Raw genomic sequence first — 12,403 nt, forward strand, 5'->3', positions numbered from 1 at the left:
CAGGGCAAGTGTAGGTCTGGCCAATGTCAGCCAATTTTATATCAATATTTGCAAAATGGTGTTAGCCCCTCACTTCATTACTCAAACATAAACATTCACAGGAAAGCTTAGGAGGTGGAGGCAGTTACTCTTTGCAGAATGTCCTGATATTTTAAATATTTATTCCTGCTCGCAACTTGTGCCATATGTTAAAATGTAACAAAGAAGAACTCCCTCAAAATACTTTCACATATGTTCAACTAAGTATGTGATGTGTGATAAACTGCAGAACTAAGCAAGTAGTATTAATGTGTACAGTATGTGTATGTGCATTTACAAGACTTATAATACTGTATACCATACAAATGCAGACGTTTATTTTTCGAGGATAACATTGTTAAATCAGAGGAACAGAGCTATGTGAGAATCTCCTTGGTAATACTACTACAAGGTGAGGACTCATACGTTCCATTTTTGTTTTTTTGTTTGTAAAGGCTTTAGATGTTGTTAACAAGATCAGTGAGAATGATCAAGAATTAAGTATTTTTAATTATCAACTGGCTGCTTTTAAAAGAGTATTTACTTAAGCAACAGTAATCCCAAAGAATAAGGAGCCCTCACTTAGCATATTGGGTGAAAAACGTCCAACAGTCTTTGTTTTGCTAAGGCACACAGGCCACAGAATTAGGCCCAGGTATCCTGTAGATAGCGTTTTTCTTGTCGCAATGTAGCCAGGATTTTCATTGCTTCCAATTTGTCAACTTCAGCATCAATGCTTAAAATATCCACTAAAGTATCATTCACATCTTTTGCCATGTGTTTTGCATCTCTAGGAAAGACATACAAAAACAGTATTTTAGTAACAATTTCTCCTTTCACCAGCAGCCTCAGATAACAGATTTTTTGGAAACAAGCAATAATTTTAAAATAAAGAAGTACAAAATGTATGTTGGCTTGCACCACAGACATTGACTGCTTGTGTGGTGGGAGGTGGTGGTAATAGTAAGTAATACTTTTCAAATAGCTATGGCAGGAAGCTTTTGGTACATTCAAGGGTATGAGGAGCAGAAACTCAGATCCACATTTAAACTGGAGGAAAATAATTATCTTCTGATGGATGGACTTACACTTGTTTATTATTATGCTGTCCTCTAGTTGCTCAGCTACAGAAAGAATTAAAGCCCTGATACTACTCATCTCTTACTGGTAGTAGCACAAGCAGATGACTTCTGTTTTTGGAGGGGAAGCTACTTACTGAGTTCTTGGCCCAATGCCACATGTTCAATTAACTGTCTGTTCATTAGCAATCCGGGATGCGTTACAAACAGCAAATGTTAGCTCTCCACACGTAACAACTCACACCATAAGGTGTTATTGCTATAGAAAACATTTCCTGAAGTCCCACAAGGGCAGGGAAAGAGAGCTAATGGAAGTCTCCAGGGGAAGATATCCTGGTAACAGCACTGTATCTCTAATCCTACAGAATCCCACGTAAAAGGCTATTACCACACAGTTCTGCAAGTCATTACAGTAAACCCTCGATTTAGCAGACTAATGAGAGGGAGGGGTGCCCGTTATTCCCAAAAGTCTGTTAAATGAGGGTTTAATGCCCACCCAACCGCACCCCTCCAAAATAAAAGCTGGAGTCACTGTCGTTAGAGCTGGAACTGCTGGAATCTGCTGCATGGCTGGAGCCGCTGGCCTGTGGCTGGAGGCGCCCTACTGCATGTGGCTGGAGGAACCTCATTGTGTGCGGCTGGAGGGCCCACTGCACAGCCTGGAGCAGCAACTGCCGCCGGCGGATCCACCATGTGCTCCTCCCATGAGGGTTGGGGCAAGTATGCAAGTGCTGTCTGCTCGCATATGCACCCCATCCCGGTGAGAAGAGTGCATGGGGGCTCCTGCAGAGGAAGTGGCAGCTCCTCCAAGCCATAGTAAGTCTTTTAACTTTTTTTTTTTGGGCGGGGGGAGAAGGGGAAGGGATGGTTAGTATTTTATGGACTCCAGTGGACTTCTGGAACAATGGGGTTGTCCGTTGTTCCCGAAGTACACTAAATCAGGGTCTGTACAATTAAGGGTTTACTGTACATATACATATGTCTATATCTTCCACGTTCACAAGAGTGACACCACTGCTTGTAGTAACAGAGGTAGCTGTGTCAGTCTGTACTCCTACAAAACAAAGCAGCAGAAATGTAGCACTTTAAAGACTAACAAAATGATTTATTGACTACGTCTACACTTGCTAAAAACATGGAACTGGCCATGCTAATGGCCAAATCGAAGAATACTAATGAGGTGCTGAAATGAATATTCAGTACCTCATTAGCATACTGCCAGCAGTGCTGCGGTTTGCTCATCCGTGGCTCATCTACATGGGGGTCCTTTCAGCGCTTCATTAGTATTCTTCGATTTGGCCATTAGCATGGCCATTTCCAAGATTTTAGTAAGTGTAGACACGGCCATTCAGTGACGAGCTTCCGTGGGACAGACCAACTTCTTCAGATCAATTTCATTTCCATACAGACTGATATTTATAAGTACAGAGGACCAAACAGAAAAAAAAATTGCAATAAAAACGGACAAATCAAACAGGATTGAAAGAAGAGGGTGTGAGAGGTGGGGGAGATGTTAATTGACCTGTGTAAAATAATTACAAGCATCAAAGGAAGGGAAGCAGTCCTTGTAATGCATGAGGTGGTTGATGTCTCTGTTCATACCATGTGTTAATGTGTCAAATTTGAATATGTACTCTAACTCAGAAACCTCATGCTCTAATCTGCTGTTAAATTATGTTCCAGGACACAAATTCTCAGGTCTTTAACAGAATCGCAGAATCATAGGGCTCGAAGGGACCTCAGGAGGTCATCTAGTCCAGCTCCCTGCTTCAAGCAGGATCAACCCCTACTAAGTCATCCCAGCCAGGACCTTGTCCAGCCGGGACTTAAAAACCTCAAGGGAGGGAGAATCCACCACCTCTCTAGGCAACGCATTCCAATGCCTCACCACCCACCTGGTGAAGTAGTTTTTCCTAATATCTAGCCTACACCTTTCCCTCTTCAACTTCTGACCATTACTCCTTGTTCTGCCATCTGACACCACTGAGAACAGTTTCTCACCCTCCTCTTTAGAGCTCCCCTTCAGGAAGTTGAAGGCTGCTATTAAATCACCTCTGAAGTCTTCTCTTCTGTAAACTAAACAAGCCCAAATCCCTCAGCCTCTCCTCATAGGTCTTGTGCTCCAGACCCTTAACCATTCCATTGAAGCATTCACTGACTGGCTTATGTGTATTGAGTTTCTTGATGTCTGCCCTGTGTCCATTTATTCTTTGGTGAATATTCTTTATTCTTTTGCCCAATCTGTCCAATGTACATAGTGTCAGGGCATTGTTGGTACATAATAGCATATATAACGCTGCTGGAAGTGCATGAGAATGTGCCTTTGATCTTGTAACTAACATGGTTAGGTCTAGTGATGGTATCCCCAGAATAAATATGTGGACAAAGCTGGCAGCAGGGTTTGTTGTAAGGAAAAATTCCAGGATTCATATTACTGTGGTGCAGCCTGTGATTGCTGGTGAGAATCTCTCTCAGGTTGCTTTTAGCCTGTCCTACTTTAACTGGCTAGTACTACATGAACTGGAAACATTTCTGAAATATTATGGCTACATCTACACTAGCCCAAATCTTCGAAATGGCCATGCAAATGGCCATTTTGAAGATTACTAGTGAGGCACTGAAATACATATTCAGCGCCTCATTAGCATTCCAGTGGCTGCGGCTCTTCAAAATTGACGCGTCTTGCAGCTGTGCGGCTCGTCCAGATGGGGTTCCTCTTCAAAAGGAGCTCAGGAACTTCGAAATCTTTTCCTTTGGTTATGGCTGGACAGTCCACTACTCTGTTGATTGTTCTCCCCATATATGCCGTGTCAACATTAGCCCAAATCTTCAAAATGGCCATGCAAATCCTATCAGCAGATAGGAATAGGAGGATTTCGAAGTTGGCGGGGTCCTTTTGAAAAGGAACCCTGAGTAGACGAGCTGCACAGCAGTGGGACGTGGCAATTTCGAAGAGCCGCGGCCACCAGCATGCTAATGAGGTGCTGAATATGTATTTCAACGCCTCGTTAGTAATCTTCAAAATGGCCATTTGCATGGCCATTTTGAAGATTTGGGCTAGTGTCAACACGGCTTATATGGGGAGAACAATCAACAGAGTAGTGGACTGTCCAGCCATAACCAAAGAAAAAGATTGAGCTGCAAAGATGTAAATATTAAACAAAAAAGTTGACACAAAAACCGAAAAACAAAAGTAAGTAGAACTTCAGAATTACAAATGCCAGGTTTACTAACCGACCAGCCAACTACTTACCTCTTTTGGAATTGGAAATATTCAGTCAGAGAACAGCAGAGACAAGCACACACACCCCAACTCCCCAAAAATTAAAGGGGTACAACAGTACAGAATGGTAAAAGCCCAATTATCTGGCATTTGGATAACTGGCATATTTGATTAACTGGCATGCTCAACTGAAGCCGGCTGCCACAGGGCCAGTGTCCCACTGCCCAGCCAGGGGTGGGAAGTAGAGCGCGGTCAGCTGCTGGCCGCAGCTCTAATAACCAGCACATCTTATTATCTGGCATCCCCAGGGATGTCGGATAATAGGTAGTGTGTACTGTATTGTTAAATATAAACTACTAACAAAATAAAGGAAAGCATCATTTTTCTTCATAGTAAAGTTTCTTTCTTCTTCACAGTACAGTTTCAAAGCTGCATTAAGTCAATGTTGGGTTGGAAACTTTAGAAAGAACAACTATAACACTTTGTTCAGAGTTACAAACAACCTCCATTCCCAAGATGTTCGTAACTCTGAGGTTGTGCTGCATTATTAGTCTTTCAAGTGTCTCCAGCAACTTCTATTAAATGTTTCCTCCCTTAGGAATTCAAACTCCAGTCTACTCACCCACATACATAGAAACAGCCTCTCTCCTTCAGCAGGACTCTGGCAACCTCTTTAGCATAAAGTCGAATGTTGTCTTGCACATATTTAGTTGTTTTTTTTTCTGTTGCAGCTGGAGGGTCTCTTGAGAAACAAACCTTAAGATGAGTTAATGTGCCATTTTCAACAAAACTTTTGAGCTCATCTCTGAAAAGCAACGCAAAGCATTTGAGATCAGCATCCCAAGAACAATACAAGGTGGAACACAGAGCTCCAATACTGCATACAGAACCTGCCTGAATAAATAGTCTCTGTCCTGATGTCGGCAACCAAAAAAGAGCCATGTCTCTCCAAACTTCCAGTCTGCATGCTCTTCCTGGAGTTTCTGTCTAAATGCAGAAGGGAAAAAAGACATGCACTTAATCATATGTAAACCGAGTCTTTTATTCAGTCAGTATCTCAACTAAAATACTCAGGCTACAGTTACGCTACAGCAATCTGTTGACAGAAGTCACTGTGGGAAAAGATTTCCCGACAAAACAGACAGCAGCCACACACACAAGCCAATTGGGAGAGTGCTCTGCTCTGTTGACAGAGTGGCCAGATTGCCTAGCCACTCTCTCAATAAAACAGGCACCTGGAAGCACAGCAGACAGGGCTGTCCACTGTTCTGGATGCCCTGTCTGTCAAGAGAAGGCTCCCCGCCCCCAGAGCATCCACACAGCTTTTTTGTTGACAGCATCTGTCAATGGCAGTGTTATGCCTCATGGCTGAGAGGCAGAACGCTGCTGGTGAAAGTGCTGAGATCTGTCGACAAACTTCACAAAACATATCTTTTGTGTGGACATTCCACTGGTTTTGTCGGCAGAACTCACTAGTGTAACCATAGCCTCACAGATTAGCTAAATGCTGAGGGTCCAATTCTCATTTGCTCTCAGGCCTTTTTACATTGTCAAAACAGCATAAAGGAGATTTTACTGTAAATGAAAATCAAATACCAAGAGTGGATTTTCTGAAGCACCCAGCACTGATTTACTTCAGTTAGCACTGAAGTCACTGGGAGCTTTGCCACCGACTTCAAAAAGAGAGGAGTGCGGCCAACTCTAAGCCCTTTTGAAAAATCTCTTTAACAGTCCTGAATAATCTAAGTGAAAGGTATCATTCTTAGTATCTTAAATTAAAAGTATTACACAAATATTTGGAGAGAAAAAACAGCTCAAGCTATTTTCCATATACTGTATATCTAGCCAAACAAACATTTTTGACTTGATAGGAGTAATCTTGGAAATACTAAATCTTGAGCAGTTAGTTTTGCTGCTTGAAAATGCCAGAAGTAGAGAAATCTTCTTTTTTCCTTCTTTTTCTTCTTCAGAAATACTTTTCATACCCATTGCACAATTCGATTTTGAAATTCTCTTAACCATTTAAAAGTGAGATATGCAAAAATGTAGAGATCTAAAGAAATGCTACAGGGACGAGAAAAAAACCCACTAGGTTTGCACAAAAGGATTCACTTAATATGAACATAGATCCAAAGTTTCATTTCATCCCTTTAACATGACCTGTTTCAAAAAATGGATACCAGAATTCCCTCTCCCTTATCCAACTTCCTTGGTGAAAAGAAAGATGTAGGTATGTTTCTACCATATCTGTTACACTTCATTCATTATACTCCTATCCAATCACCACCATTTCCTCTCATTTACACCTTTATAATGGCATTATGGGATCCACTACATTTGGTAGGATCTCTCAAGAGCCCAACTTCCACATTAGCAAAAGTCCCACCTACTCTGGGGTAAGGTTTTGCCATAGCTGCCAACTTCTAACAAATTATTCAAGAGAAATTTGCCATGGAACAAGAGACATGAGCTAGTTTCTGCCAGGAAATCTACACGCTTACACACAAAGTTACAGACATGCGCTGAGACTGGTGTCAAGCCCAGCACTGAGCTCAGCATCAAGGACCTGGATTCTCTCCAAGTTCTGCTGCTCCTGGATCTCCTTCATGCGGTGGATCTGCAGTGAGCTCTGGCTGGCAACTGATGCCTTGCACTTCTGGTGTGGTGTTGGGAACATGACCTGCAGACTGACACCCAGCATGTGCAGTGCCAATATCTAAGGGATGGCCAAGAGGATGCGTGTCCCTGAGAGAGTCCATATTGCTTGTAGAGAGAGACCTCCCAACAGTGCCAAGGTGTGATGGATCCCCAGTACCGATCCTCTTTTTCAGGGTATGGAGATCATGCTTTGCAGGGTCTGTGTTCCTGTACCAGTGTGCATGGGGACCCAGCCTGATACCCTGAGGCAAGTTAGCAGGGTCTGCCTGTCTCTAAGAGAGTCTGTTTGATAGCAAGCTAGTGAGAGGCCCCTGAACCCTCTCCTATCCGGAGTCTGATGCTAATGCTGAGGGGATGCCACCATGACTACTACAGGGCTTCCCCCTAGAGGGTGGAGTCACAGAGTCCTCAGATGTTAGTACCAGCTATGACAGAACCCTCACCAAGCCAAGTTTTATGAAGATTGGCTTATGAATATAAACATGCACAACTCAGAGATGATTTGAAAAAAATACCTCAGGTATCCTTCAAATTTCATCCATTTTAGTAAACGTATCACTCTTCTATGAGATGTTAGAAATATGCAAAGTCTGCTTATAATTTTAAAATGTGCTGATGAAAAGTCATTACTCCTGGAACCCTAATGACTGGGTGATCAACTTAAGGATTTTCAAGCAGCTTTGTTTGTCTTGTAAGTCTAGAAGGTGGTTGGCACCTGGAACTGAAAGCCATTTTGAGCCAGTGTTTTTTCCATGAGATGGTGTGCAAGGAGCTATAAAATAAAGGTTTCCTGCCCTACAGGAAAGGCTGTTAAAGTAATGCAACTGTATTAGGTCTTTGTTTTCAGCCTGCTTTGGAATCTGCCTGACATAGTCTAAGAAGAAACAAAAAGCTTGGAAAGACTGTTGACCCAAATCAGAGTAGGAAAAAAAAAGATTTTACCTGACATGAGAGCAGCTCTTTAGGTTAAGAATCAGTACGCAACACCTCTCTTAGGCAAGTCAGAACTAGCTGCGTTTTCTTTTTATTCCATTTTGGTAACGACTTTAATTAATCTGTCTGTTCTCACCTATAACCATTAAATCCTTCCATTTATTCTTAATAACTCTTTTGTTTACGACCAAGCCTACTCCAGGTAATTATTACCTGGGGAGGAGGGCACCACTGTGCACATTCTCCTTCTCATTGAAAAAGGGAACTTACTTGATTTGCCCTCTTTGTGCAAAACTTTTGCACAGAGGGGCTGATTTATTTGGGGTTTTGATCTCTTTTGGGGATTGGTTTCCTGGGTGCTGTGCCCTAGAGACGCACCCTTTCAGAGGTAAAGTAAATCAGTGGCTGCAAGGGTGCTAACCCCAATTCTACATCATGGCTGCAGAAGACTGGGGATCAGGCCCAGCAGGAGAGGGTGGTGGGGAGTCCCAGAGAGCAAGAAGGCAGGTGTCAGTGTCATGACCAGCACACCATGGAATATTCCCAGGAGTCATCTGTGACAGCACCCCCTCACACCAGCAGCAACAGTGTTTTCTGTGTGGCCAGCAGGGCCTCTGGTGTGGAAGGCCCCTGAATGTGAAGGAGGTAGGCAGCTGAATGTGACTCAAACTTCCGCTATTCCGAGAGCGTGGAACACATTACACTGAGGCATTATGCTCGGCATGAGGTGGGCCCCTTGAGCCCATTGGAGACTGGGAGGCACCTGACGCAGGTCAGTGCTCCTTTGCTGCCTTGTTTCCCTTCTCAGAGGACAAGAGTGATTGTCCCTTTGTCGTTCTCCTCAGCTTCTTGACCAGAACTGGGGAGGTGGAGCAGTGCTGGCTAGGTGTTGTTTTAACCCTTCGGTTCCCAGTGCTGACTTCCAGCCAGAGTTAGATTCACCTGCAAGTCAAGCACCCCGGTTCTTCTGATTACCTGGCTTAAAGGACTTACAGATTTTACACCTGTCACTGATGAGAGCTTCTAGGTGGGTCACTAACTGACATAGCATGTTTGCAGGAGCTCAAAGGTTTAAACCCCAAAGAATGGGGCATGCACAGGTTGGGGCAAAGTCCCCAAGGGCACCAACTAAACTAACTACACTATGGGCAAACCAAGTACAGAAGACTAAAAATGGGGTAAGCCACAGCCAAGGCAAGAAGAAACTAAAGACGGGAGGAGCTCACAGTGGATTCAAGGGGGGCAGGCACTGGAGGTGTTTCCCTATGGGTACTGTTAAGGGAAAACTACTGGCACTGGTACATGTGGCAGGCACACACACACATCTACTGTGGAATGGACATGAGGAAACACACCCTAAGGGACTGATTTGCTATTCTGTCCTCCGAGAGAATTCCTCTAGCCCCATCTCCAAAGAGCAGTCTACTTTATTTAGGCAGCTGCCAGCCTCCTTGCCAGTCCCAGAATCTGTCTAGTTCAGTTACAACAAGCAAAGGGTTAGACTGTGCCTCATCTAAAGGACTGATTTAAAGGGGATGTGTAGCCTGAAGACATCTTCTTGGCTTTCAGTTCACAAACTGAGCTAGCCAGAAGATACAACGGGTGAGAGGGACCCTTTATGATGATGGCGTTAAAATGGCACAAGGAGCAGGAGGAAAAAAAGCAGTGAGAGCACCGTTTCATTCTACAAAGTATACTGTTGGGGAGGGGTGTGGTGTTTTGTTTTCACCACTGTCGCGTCAAAAAGGAATCTATTTCGGGTTTCTTCAACACCCACTGATGGAGTGGCGCAAGGAAGTTACCACATTTTGTTTGACATCTTTGCAGCTTTATTCTGCATAGTGCATCCATTTCCCTTTCCCTCCCCAGTCTCTTACCATCCAACCTCATCTCTCCCTCAGAATGGTTTAGGTGCCTGTAGTGGAGAAGGATGGCTGCTTTGTGTAGAGCCTGGTCCCTCCCAGTCACCTGACAGGAAGTCAGGAGGTGGGGCAGGCCTATAAAAGGCCTGGCTGAGGGCTCAGCTGAGCTGGAGACCCCAGAGAGGTCAGAGGATGGCTCTGGGCTCCCAGCCTGGGAGGCGGAGGACTGGCTGAGTAAGGCTGAGGTCTGGAGCGGGCCACCTGGGCCCCTGCCAGTCCTGACACCCTGGGGCCCACAGCGGAACCTTCCTGGAGAAGACTAGCCAGGCCCAGAGAACTGACCGGAGTATCTGCCGCAGCCTGCACCATGAGCCAGCCTGAGGACATGGGACTGAGAGGCCATGCAGGCTGAATTGGGCCACCCAGACCCCAGGTGGACCTGATACCCCGCAGACCTCAAGATACTGGGTGGACTTTGGGTATGCATTGGAGGGGAGACCAGGAGTGGCCCTGGGGATAGAGAGGATTGGTAAAGGTCCTTGGACAGCATGTTGCAGTCTGGATTCCCCACTGACCCATACAGCAGGCTATACTGCAGTGACCAGGGCCCTTGGGCCAGCAGGAGGTGGAGCAGGATGGGCCCATGTCCTCCCTGCCACTGACTTGCCAGGTGGCCGTCTCCCCCCCTACTCTGCCAAGCATGGGCAGAGTGTGTTTGTTTGCTGCCCTGCCCTGAGCTAGGGCCTGGGCAGCCCAAGAGATTGTTGTTTGTTGCCCTGCCTTGCTCCAGGGCTAGGGCTCTTCTGTGTTTCTTTGTCGCCTGCCCTGTGTTAGGGCCTGGGCCAGGCCTGCCTTGCTCCAGGGCGTGGGCTCTTTTTGATGTGTGCTGCCCTGCCCTGAGCTAGGGCTGGGAGCCACCTAAAGACTGTTGTGTTGCCCTGCCCTGAGTTAAGGCTTGGGCCTGCCCCACCTTGCTGCAGGGCCTGGGCTCCCTTTGGATATGTGCTGCCCCGCCCTGAGCAACGGCCGGGGGTGGGGGGGGGTGCACCTAAAGACAGTGTTCGTTGCCCCACCTTGCTCCAGGGCTTGGGCTTTTGTGGCTTGCCACCCTAGCCTGAGCTAGGGCTAGTGGCTGCCAAAGACTGTGGGCTTGCTGTCGCCTTGACCTAGGGCTAGGTGCAGACTTTTGAGCTACTTTCCTCCAGCATCTGCCTGAGGTAAGGCAGGGGGCTCGAACTGTTGCCTCTCGCTCACCTGAGGCAAGGTGGGACCCCTCCCCCGCAACTAGGGACTTGGTTGTTTTGGATTCATGTCAGTGGGTGAGGACAGCCACCCACTGACCTGGAAGCAGAGGACCTCTTCCAAGAGCCCTGAACCAGCTACAATGCCCCAAAAGATGAGGTGACCTATCATCAGGCTTGGGTGCTATATATAAAAATGAATGCTTACCCATTCATATGAAAAGAATGCTTGATAAAACTGTCTGTGTCCTAACAGGCATTTAAAATGTCATTCTGTCAACTCTGAAGGGAACAAGTTTGAAATTAACAATACTGTAATTATTTAATTTTTTCTGTATCTGTTACAACTGTATTAATGTCAGCTCCTCACAGTATTTGGAAGGAAAATGTAAGCATGTCCCATTTTAAAGAGTCACAAGAGGCATAAGGACACTCGCCAAGAAAAATCTACAATTTCAAATGTAGCTCATAAGGTGAGCGAGATTCTTTGGAAACACAGATGGTGTGTGAACTCATGTGTGGATGTAGTAGCTTTCATAGTTACGCATCCACGACTACATCCTCAGATGGCATATATTAGCATTGCTCCATTAATTTCATGACATTCTGCCAACTTATACCAGTTGAGCATCTGAGTCTCCAAATACAGGGAACTCAGACAAAATACAGAAGCTCACACACAACTTCAGAGTATACCCAGTGTCTATGCAGGACATAACACTTTGCTCTTACATAACATTTTTAATCTAAGGATAAGAACATCAGAACAGCCATACTGGGCCAGACTAAAGGTAAATCTAGCCCAGCATCCTGTCTTCTGATGGGGCAAATGCGAGGTGTCTCAGAGGAATGAAAAAAATCAGGTCATCGTCAAGTTACCCCTCCCCTGTCAACCATTCCCAGCATTTGACAGACAGAGGCTACAAATACTGATCCTACATACCCTGGCTAATAGCTCTTCATGGACCTATCCTCCTCCATGAATTTATCTAGCTCTCTTTTGATCCCTGTTAATGTCCTGGCCTTCATAATATCCTCTGGCAAGGAGTTCCACAGGTTGACTGTGCACTGCAAGTAGAAAAACTTCCTTTAGTTTGCTTTAAACATGCTATTAATTTCATTTGGTGACCACCTATTTCTATGTTATGGGAACAAGTAAATAACTTTTTCTTATTTATTTTCTCAACACCAGTCATGATTTTATATACCTCTACCGTATTCCCCCGGGTGTGTCTACACATGCGTTCCTCTTTCTAAAGAGGTATGCAAATGATGTATAAATTTGCATATTCTAATTTTGAAAGAGCTTCTTCCAGAAGAAGAAAGCCAGGTAGACGCTGCTCTTTCGAAAGTAAACCCCATTTTCAAAAGAATCCTTCTTCCCATTAA

General features: G+C 45.0%; 1 protein-coding gene across 6 annotated transcripts in view; it reads right to left on the reverse strand.

The window, feature by feature from the left end:
- Nucleotides 1-327: 327 nt before the first annotated feature.
- MTRR (5-methyltetrahydrofolate-homocysteine methyltransferase reductase) overlaps nucleotides 328-12,403 on the reverse strand; it is a 94,328-nt gene continuing 82,252 nt past the window's right edge. For all 6 annotated transcript variants that reach the window (XM_074987864.1, XM_074987866.1, XM_074987861.1 and 3 more), the window contains 3 exons: nucleotides 5,215-5,307; nucleotides 4,943-5,125; nucleotides 328-808 (listed from right to left, as the gene is read on the reverse strand). In XM_074987864.1, the coding sequence (XP_074843965.1) occupies nucleotides 664-808; nucleotides 4,943-5,125; nucleotides 5,215-5,307 (421 nt within the window). In that variant the 3' untranslated portion in view covers nucleotides 328-663. The remainder of the gene's footprint in view (nucleotides 809-4,942; nucleotides 5,126-5,214; nucleotides 5,308-12,403) is intronic.

This window comes from Carettochelys insculpta, chromosome 2 (assembly GCF_033958435.1).
Source record: "Carettochelys insculpta isolate YL-2023 chromosome 2, ASM3395843v1, whole genome shotgun sequence".
Lineage (NCBI taxonomy): Eukaryota > Metazoa > Chordata > Testudines > Carettochelyidae > Carettochelys > Carettochelys insculpta.